General features: G+C 37.6%; 1 protein-coding gene across 1 annotated transcript; it reads left to right on the top strand.

The window, feature by feature from the left end:
• The first annotated feature begins 230 nt into the window (after positions 1-230).
• On the top strand, positions 231-9,220 carry LOC103710787 (RNA-binding KH domain-containing protein PEPPER-like). The gene is made up of 6 exons (XM_008796678.6): positions 231-786; positions 2,480-2,735; positions 6,649-6,797; positions 6,916-7,173; positions 8,534-8,728; positions 8,826-9,220. The coding sequence occupies exons 1-6, from the start codon at positions 415-417 to the stop codon at positions 9,003-9,005; spliced, it is 1,410 nt and encodes a 469-aa protein (XP_008794900.3). The 5' UTR covers positions 231-414; the 3' UTR covers positions 9,006-9,220.
• The last annotated feature ends 1,067 nt before the right edge of the window (positions 9,221-10,287 follow it).

Consider the following 10,287-nt stretch of genomic DNA (forward strand, 5'->3'; position numbering starts at 1 on the left):
AACCGTTCATCAAATTCTCATTCATGATCGACTAACTTTTTTTTTTCATAGAGAGAGCAAATTAGTTTCACAAATTTAAATCTGAAATCCGAACCGGGAGAACCGAACAACAAAGATCGGCCCCCGCCCTTTAGCCGGGCCGGTCGAGTCTGTCCCGGTCGGAAACCATAGATAGTGCTAACCCAAGCCGGTCCGCTTTGCCCTAGTTCTCCCGTACACGCGTGGCTTCCAGAGTCGGCAAAACGCGTGAATCTTTGAAGTACTGCGGTTCCTATAAGAGGATCCCTGGGACCTCCATTATACCCCAAATCTAAGCGGCTCGCGCTCTTCAGCCCAAATCGAGGCTAAAACCCCCCTCTCACTCTCTCTCCTCTGAAACCCTTCTCTCTCTCCCTCTTCTCACCCACTTCCGCGATGGAGGCGACGCCCACCGACACCAGCGAGAACAACGGCGCCGCGGCCGCTGACCCGGCCCCGGAGGCCGAGGCCCCCGCCGCCTCGCCTGCCGAGGTGGAGGATCCGGAGGAAGACCCCGAACCGTCGACGGAGGAGGAGATGCCCTCCGCAGCAGACGCCACGCCGGCGCCGGCCCCGGCGCAGACGCAGGGCGCCGAGAGCAAGAAGTGGCCGGGGTGGCCCGGAGACAACGTGTTCCGCCTGGTCGTGCCGGTGCTGAAGGTGGGGAGCATCATTGGCCGCAGGGGTGAGCTTATCAAGAAGCTCTGCGAGGAGACGCGGGCTCGTGTTCGAATCCTTGAAGGAGCTCTTGGCACCTCCGACCGCATTGTAAGTACTCTTCTGGCTTTACGCTTGGCGGGATTCAAGGGTTTTGCTTGTTATCTCTGTTCCTAGGGTTTTCTTGTCTTGTTGTCATTTTTGTTGGATGCCCTGATGTCGTATCTTGCCTCTTTATTCTGATCTTGGACGCCATCTGCAAAGTATTTGAGCCAATGTTTCTTTTTGGGAAACCCAAAAAGCACTAAACTCAAAGGCCTTTGCTTGAAATTAAGAAGCTTGAATTGTGGGGAGCGATTGCGTTGTCGGAGTTACCTAATCGGTCACCTTTTCCCATTGCGGTTTAACTTCATGGGTTTCTTTTTTTTTTAATAAGCCCCCCCTTTTCCTGTGTTTCGTTGTACCGAAGCCTCAAGAACGTGTTCTTGTTTTTCTTTTTTCTAAAGAAAATGTTTTGGGATTTTGGTGTTCGCTTTTTGAGTAGTCTCTGGAATTTCTAATATTTTGAAATGACCCTTCCATTGCTACTTAAGAAATGAGAGAAATAAGGTGCTCTTTTTTTCATATGAGTTTTCCATTTTCTGCAGTGTTTTCCCTGTAGATGTCCTCGCTACTCCTTCGCAGAGCAAAATGCACCTCTGAGTAAAAAAGATTTTCCTCACTATCATTATCATTTATTATATGTCTCAGAAGTTGGTTAAATTGGGATAAAGAGTTTTAGCCAGGGTGACTTCAGGTTGCACACTCTTTGTTCTTTTAATTAGCATCCCATAAATTCTAGTGAGTTCTTCAGAAAGGAAAGTTGTGAAGACACTAAAACATTCTTTTGATGAAAACCATGAAGTACAAAACTATGAAATAAGAAATATGTCAAATGCCAAGCAGCATAAGCCGCCTAATTATATGGGATATCTAGATGCCTATAGCTTGCTACATTTCTTTAAAATCAGTTTTTGAAAACTATAGGAGGGTCCTGCCATGGACTTGATTATATGTACATCACAAACTTATGTTGGGATTAACCATGATGTATACCTGAGTATTGATGGAGCAATGAACTTTTATACTACATAGAACTTGCTATATTTGCAATGTCGACAAATATACATTCATTGCCAAAAAAAAGGTCTTCTATCTGGTTTATTTATAAGCATTTGGAAGAACTATCGAATGTGCACATAGATGTGCATCCATAAGATCTAGCGCTGCTCTGCTTGGTGTTCATTGATTCATGTATTTTACCTGCTTGAAAGGGAAAAAGTTGTTGCCATTGATTGGTATTGTATCAAGATACAACATGCACAGGAGCCTCTTCCATGTGCTTTGCTCTTCCAATTTTATAAATACTAAAACATGCCATGTGCAGACATGGATGACCTCTTTAGTGGAGCTTCATCCACTGTTTAGGAGTTTGCTTTGGATAGGAGAATAGATATGCACACTTTATATATGTGCATGCATAAGCATTAGTACCGTATTCATATGAATAACCGTTACTCTCCTATATTAAAAATTGGCCCCTTAATACCTATTATCAAGGTTCATAAACTTGTCTGCAGTCAATGCTGAACTGAAATTATCAATCACGGTTGTAGATGCCCTGTTGATTTAAATCAATTCTGTATCTAAATAAGTTCAAAAGCATTTGATTCAACTGCTATACATGTGTCTTAGAGGGATATTGCCACCATAGAAATATAATACTCCTTGCTGGTCAGCTTGTAATTTTTATTCTCATGTGTAGGTTCTAATATCGGCTAGAGAAGAGCCAGATGCAGAAATATCCCCAGCAATGGATGCTGTTCTAAGAGTCTTTAAACGTATTAATGGTATGACAGATAGCGGGGGTGATGGCACTACCCCAGCATCTGCTACACCTACATGTTCAGTTCGGTTATTGGTAGCATCATCACAGGCCATTAATTTGATTGGGAAGCAAGGTACCTTGATTAAGTCAATTCAAGAGACTAGTGGCGCCACAGTACGGGTTCTTTCTAGAGGTATTCTTTAAGCATCTTCATAAACACCATTTACAGAACTCTACATCTAAGTGTCTAGATATTTTCTCTTGATCTTTTTGAGCTAACTTTTGTGTGATAAACTGACCTTATCAAACTGTTTATGGCTGATTATACTCACCTAATATGTCATTGTGCTGTTCATGTCATAAATTAGTGTATGAAAAAATAAAGTTGCGCTTGCTTGTTTTTTCGTTAGAAGACATGGCTGTCAAGTTGGTTAAGCAGTTGTTAGGTACTTAAAATCAATTGATTTTGAATTGTTTGATACATTTAAATGGACTTCAGAAAGATCTGGTGTTACGAAAGGAAAAAAAGACATTTCACAGAAAATTATGATCAGAGACAAACTATTGTGCAGATGCTAGGAGTAGAACTGGATACATCAGATATTATGGGTATAAAAATATGAATGGAATTAATTAGCATTTAAGATGAACACAATTCAGTAAATCCATCATGGAAGTGGACATAGTAGAATTTGCTTTTAATAATCAAATGAATTATAAATATTTTAGAATACTAGGTACATGAAAGTTTAAATAAATTCTTGCAATTTCTATATTGAGATTGAAATGATTAAATGGATTAAGTGGATGCTTTATGAGAGTTGAGGGTTTTTTGATCGCTCAAGTGGTAAACATCGATTTGAGATCCTGATGATTTTGTTATTTGCCAAGAGTTTAGTTGCCAGCTGTAAGAATAGACCCCTGATTCAATCTCATTTGAATCTTGCTGAGATCAACAGAAGAGAGGGAATCTGCAGCCTTCTTGTCAACATTTCCATCTAAGATACCTAAATTCTTTTACCCGGTTGAGGTATTGGCTTGATGCTTGTTGATTCAACTTGGTGTAATACTCTTCTGTTTCTTACTATTTATTGGAAAAAATCTTAGAATCTTATAAATGGACCGCAAAAAAGTCAAATGCACTCTGTTGTTCTTTTGTCATCCATGCCCATTAGATAAGTAAAATAATATTTAAGGTATATTAAACACCAGCATGCTATTGTGAAACATGAATGTTCTTGATTATTTATGTCTTGTGATCTGCCTTTTATGATCATCACTTGTGATCACACTTGAGCTACTTTGACTGCTACAAGAAGCATATGCGATCTGTCTCATGATTCTCGTCATTTGTAATCAACATATCAAAACTTAAATTACTTTGTTTACGCATATACACAAACGATTAGAGATGCCATATCTTGATGAATACAATTATGGTTATTGTATAGCTTTTGAAAGTTAAAGAACTCGATTCCTGATTGTGGTGTCTGATATGGACAGTCGTACCAATGTTAAAGCAATGTGATGTAACATTATACCATCTCAAGTCGTGGTAGTTTTCTTCAGTGAAAGTGAAGAAAAGAGGCTAGTTACACTATTAAAATTTTTGTGTTAATTTCATCCATGTTTTTGTAGCAATGTCAAGGTATTGGAAGTAGAAGTTGTTCAATGCTCAATTCACTTTCCATTAGTTGGATATTGATGTTCTGTATTTATAGCAAGTTGCCCCTCTTATTCTAGATGAAATGTGTAGGTATTTTGTACAATGGTTTGTAAGATGACTTGACATTGATTTTTCTTGTGCTGATCAGTAATATCTTGTGTCATTTATCTTGCTGATTTTGACTCGCTATTTCTAATTAGCTCCTGTCTAGATGTCTATTAGACTGAGAATTGTCTATCTTTGTTTAGTTCTCTTGTTTATGCTATAGATCCTGCAATCTCATTATTTTCTTTTCTTCTTGATCCACCTTTGATTTTAGTTCCAACTTCATGTTTGATGGAAGCTAAACTTAATTGTTTTATCAGAAGCAACTATGACATGATCCTTGACTTATTCCAACCTTTATATTCCAAACACGATTTTAGTCTTTTAGTATCTAGCACATCTTATAACCTGTCTATGTGTTTTAATATGATCTGTCATAGACATCACTTGCTATCATTTTTCTATTCGTGCATCGTGGCTCATCCTAAGTTTATCCGACAGTCATAATTTTTTTATGTCATTTGTTGATTCCTTCTTATTTATGACCTGAATTTACCCTAATAAGTTGATTTTTCTTATTCATAGAATGGAGTTCAATATTATAGAAAATATCAGTTCTAAACTTATATTTTTCACACATCATGATCTAGTGGCCTTGTTGTGATCATTATATTCTGTCTTATATTTTTGATATTTTTTTTATATCATTTATTATTTTTTCACAATCTTTCGTTAACAATATTTTTTGACAAAAGCTTTATTTATTATGCATTATCTATGATCTATAATAATACGTTGAGCCACTATTATTGTTTAAAGAGAGGCTTATTTGATTCTTGCCTTGAGGCATCTTGGAAAAGACTTATCTGAGGCTCGTCTCCACGAGCCTTGAGGCTTATTAGTGAGTCCGTATGTCAGAAATAAAATAGAATTAAAAGAACCAGATATATAATCTATGCATGCATGTTGTATATTATATTGTTGACATAAGAATCAAGGATTTGGTCGTCTTCACAAGAAAATAGAAGGAAATATATTTATCTTTTCATATATTTAATATGAAACTGCATATTGAATTGTATTATTAAACAGCACATGGCATGATATGTTATTTGTACTGTAGCTGTTAAGATTTCTACACATTTGTCTGTGGAATATATGATCCATAACATACTTTGTACTCAAGTCCAGACATAATTCCAATGTCATGTATGTTGCTCCTCAGATTATATATTTTACATCTTTAGACCTTTGAGGCATGTGTTGTATGCTTTGCTTCCTGAAAAAGACTGAAAATCTTGACACCTCATTTTTAAACAATTGTTCACAATTTGCTGACTCTGAAGGTACTATTTTTTATTAAGTTGCCACACTCTTTAATATATTATATTTGAACCTTGTTTGCCCCCTTTTCATGTTGACTTTAAAATTTAGGGTCCCTAAATGATTGTTTATCAGTTGCCTGAGCTAAAACTCTGTACCAATAAGTTAGGTTTTATCCGTTGATTGCCTTCCAGGTCTGATAGCGAGCCTTTTACTTCAGCAGAGCTGTCTCCTCATTTAGAGGGTTGACATCGGAATGTTCTCAAGCTGAAACGGACCACTCTTCTTCTTCTTCTTCGCCCAAGGATATAAATTTAATTTAGATCAAAATTACAAAGTTTGAACGAAAATGTAGTGTGGGACTAACCATATCTGGCCATTTCTGGTGGAAGAGAAAAATATAATCATCAATCAGCAATTAAATGTACAATATTCAATAAAAATCAAACTAGATTCTTCACCTATTGACCATTCAAAACCAATATCCAGGTTCATGTAATCGGACTTAAGTCTGGCATCAGCGAGCAATCAAGTGTACCATAATGAACAAAAATTCGAACTAGATTCTTTGCCTATTGCATGTTCTGAACCATTTTCTGGATTCATGGAATTGGACTTGAGTCTGGCATCAGCCTCCATGTAAGGAACTCAGTAATAGGATCTAACTCAAGAATGTTATGCAAAATTTAACCGGCTCAGTTCTTATTTTTTCTAGATCTATTATACATCGCTCTTTTTTTAAGCTGGCTAACAAAATTAAGTCTAGACTGAGAAAATGCCAATCATTTGATTCGTGCAGTAGGTTATGGCCACATGCTGTAGGTATTATCCAAACAGAGTAAGTTTCTCTTTCATTCACATGACATGCTTTTGAACTTACTCTCTGCGGACGTGACCACGTATTTCAGATGCCTCTGAATGTGAACAAGGAACTTGCTTTTTATGCCTGTGCATCTTAAACTATTTGGTAACATTTTAATTTAGTTTGAAATGATTGTGCTCAGTTTTGGACTTTTCTTTGACATGTCACCTGTACATGTGGCACATAACCTCTTAAGCTTTTTGTTGCTAGATGAGCTGCCATTTTATGCAACGGCGGATGAAAGAATCGTAGAGATACAGGGTGAATCTTTGAAGGTTGTCAGGGCACTAGAATCAACAGTTGGGCATCTTCGAAAGTTTTTGGTTGATCATAGTGTACTTCCGTTGTTCGAAAAGAGTGTAAGCTTCTTGGTTTTCTCACAGTGGACTTGAATTTAAATTTTATGCTTTATAATTATTGCAAATTGATGGCTGCTGAGTCCCCCCTTCCCCTTCCCTCTGTCTCCCTCTCCTTTAGTTTAATGCACCAGCCACTCAAGACCGGCCGGTGGATGCTTGGGCCGATAAAGCACAATCCTTAATCCATGCTTCACAACAAGCTGTAGTTGGCAATGATTATGCTCCTCCATTGAAGCGGGAATCTTTGTTTCTAGATCGTGAATCCCAATTAGATCCACAAATTCCACGGAGTGGACTGTCATTATATGGACAAGATCCTGCTCTCTCTGGGTTACGCTCTTCAGCACTGGGGCGCAGTGGTGCTTTAGTTACCCAGGTCCATTTCATTTTATATATATTTCTTAATTTTTAATCAAGATAATTATATTGTTAAGGCTCTATCTTGCTTGATTAATTATTTAGTCTCGATTAGTACTCAACTTTTTGTATAGACTGTAAGAGTTTATGTTACTACAGTATTAGCATTGGATGTATGATGTGCATTAGGGGAGAAGCATAGATGGCTGGAACACTTTATCTGATTGAGGACAGATTTTTATTTTTGGCATAACTTGACAGAAGTGTGCCTACTTTGGCTGGTGTATTTCTCTTGCTTTTCTCAAGGGAGCAAGAACTGAACCAAGAGGAGCATATTTATCAAAAATGAGAGTATCAATTATTATTTGGTGATGGATATTTAGGGAGCCTAATAGTGTTGGTTTTCTTTTTTTTTCTTTTTCCTTTTTATCCCTCTTCAAATAATGACATGGAACTCATAGATGGGTGACTTGGGATGTGAATGGGTGGCTCAGGTTTTTTCATATTAATATGAGTTAGTTGTTTGTAGGGATACGCTCGCTAGACTATGCTCTGATGTGGCATCATGATTTTACTTTGCTAAAGGTTCTTTTGTTACATTGTCTTTGTTCGTACATTACTAGAAGAAGAAGTTGAAATCCATAAAAAATGGACTTAAAATTCGGCTGCATTGCCACTCTTCTTATATGGCATATAAGGTGTATGCTTGCTGTGCCTGCAAAGTATAGTCTCTGGAATTCATAAGCTAATGTTAGTAAAAACTTTCAATTTTTCTCTAATTAGCACGCAATAAGCTTGCTTGATGGTATTGATGGGAATGACTCGAAAAGCCACTCATGTACTCTTATTGCTTGTTGAAAGTGCATGAAGGTTGTTAGGGATTGATCTATTAATCCTTTCTTTTGAAGCGGCTTAGCTTGGATCCAACAAGGTGGTTATATATGTTCTAAAACAGTAATTTGTTTTGCTCAGTCTAGTTCCATGTTCTTTTATTGTCGCTTTTTGAAGAAAAGGTAGTTTCTTCATTTATGCATGATCTCTTTTTAGCAAAATGACAAAAAAGAAAACCCATAACAAGACTTTTCCTCCATTCTTTTGTAGGTTTTAACAGTTTTCGTAACTGACTTAGCTAAAACCAAGTGAACAAAGTAGCCTTAAAAGATTTAGGTGCTCTGTCCCATTAATTTTCTCATATTGTTAGTGTTTTAATTAAATGTCCAAGAGAACATGTAGAGTTCCCATGGCAGTTACCAACTTTTATAAACTTTTTGCAAGTGAGTTGTTGATTGGGCTGGTGTTTTAGCAGTTGTCTCATCTGTTATGATTATTTTCTCAGTGTAATCACCAGAAATCATTGTTTGAAATATTCTGTGGTTCAGATCACGCAGACAATGCAAATTCCACTGTCATATGCTGAAGACATCATTGGCATAGGAGGAGGAAACATAGCATATATACGCCGAAATAGTGGAGCAATACTTACTGTGCAAGAGAGCAGAGGATTGCCTGATGAGATAACTGTTGAAATAAAGGGCACTGCTTCACAAGTTCAGGTTGCTCAACAGCTCATTCAGGTGAAGTATCTCGTATGTTTTTGTGAAGGAACTAATCTGAACCTTGCACGTAGAGTAGCTCTTCTGAGTAATAATCTTTTCTCATTTATATCTACAGGAATTTATATCTGGACATAAAGAACCACTGACAAGCAGTTATGGAGGTCTTGATACGGGCATGAGATCAAGTTATTCTCAGTTGGCAAGTACAGGTTATCCATCATCATCACTTGCATCTCAATCACTTGGTGGTTATGGGTCCTCTGGTTTGGGAGGTTACGGTGGCTATAGGCTTTGAGCTGAAAGAGACAGAGCCAGCTGATTTTCTTTTCTTTTTTAATCACACAGTCCTTCAGTTGGTTTGGGAGCTATAGGCTCTAAGCTGAGAATTCATATTTGCATGTTTTGTAAAGATTTAGACATGGGCATACTTCTTTTTTTAACTGGCTATTATTCTTCTAGCTACTTCGTTTTAGACATGCATTGTATGACAATCCTCTTGTTTTGCCCTCAGATATTGTTGCTAGTTTTTGAATGTCCCAACTACCAATAGGCAAACTGCAACGGCCCTACAATTTGCCATTGGAACATTATAGTTTATATGTATGTTGAAGCTTCCAATCGGTACCTGTTGGTGGCTACTTTTAGGTGAATTAGTATCCACTGTGTTTGACCTTGCCAATGTTACGGAGACCAGACCCTCTAGCAATGATCGCACTAGCAGCATGTATCATCATTACCCAGAAGCAACCAGGGATTTTAGTCAGAATTCAGTAGTAAATGGAAAACCATCTCACTTGGTTTGTAATGTTATGGTGCCCAAATTGCTTGGTCTGCACTTTTAGATTGCCCTTCCATGTGTGGCTAGTGTGTCGCTCTCTATTTTGTATTGATATCCCGTGTTATGCTCGTTGTAACTCCATCCTCCTAGGTCTTTACTGTGATATAATGTTTGGAAGTTAATGTCGGCATATTTTGCAGTATTTTTATTGGAGCAGTCGAAAATATAACAGTTGCATTTATCACATTTTGCAAGTCATCATTTGTCTTTGGTATCATGTCTTTCTGCCAAAACGAAAGGTTTTTAGCTACAACCCTAGCAGTCCAGTTATGTTAATTTAAGTACAAGAGGCTAATGCATGACCCTTTTTTTTTTTTTTTTTTGTAATTTCTGCATGTCTCAAGTCTGCTAGGCTATCGGTTGTGCGACCAAGGATATGCCTTTAGATCCCTCTATATTAGAGGGAGAAATGCTTCTTGTGCACCGGCTTTGTGTTTCTCCCTTGCCCTTAGAAGCTTCAACCAAGTTAGAGCTACCTTCGCTGGCACACGTAACATGCCTCCTCTTACAGGTTGGTCAAAAGTTATTTCTCAAAAAAAAAAAAGGAAAAAAGTTATCATCCAAATGGTCAAATGAGTATAGACCATTAAGCTATTTTATCTTGCTTCCAAAATCCAAAAGGTGCACCCTTTTCAGTGATATTATAATTTTTAAGGAGTATAGACCTTCACGAACTAAAGTAAACAAGAAGAATTGCTGTGATAAAATAAAGGAAGCATATGCAAGAAGAATTGCTGTG

This window comes from Phoenix dactylifera, chromosome 3, assembly GCF_051530095.1.
Source record: "Phoenix dactylifera cultivar Ajwa chromosome 3, Ajwa_hap1_PhDact_Kaust_v1.1, whole genome shotgun sequence".
In the NCBI taxonomy this organism is placed as follows: Eukaryota; Viridiplantae; Streptophyta; class Magnoliopsida; order Arecales; family Arecaceae; genus Phoenix; species Phoenix dactylifera.

What these genes read in the sequence shown, in the direction of transcription:
- LOC103710787 (XM_008796678.6), top strand. Translation starts at nt 415, where the DNA reads ATGGAGGCGACGCCCACCGACACCAGCGAGAACAACGGCGCCGCGGCC. An exon ending in TTGGCACCTCCGACCGCATT is followed by an intron (nt 787 to 2,479) that starts GTAAGTACTCTT and finishes TCTCATGTGTAG; the next exon opens with GTTCTAATATCGGCTAGAGA. An exon ending in AGTACGGGTTCTTTCTAGAG is followed by an intron (nt 2,736 to 6,648) that starts GTATTCTTTAAG and finishes TTTTGTTGCTAG; the next exon opens with ATGAGCTGCCATTTTATGCA.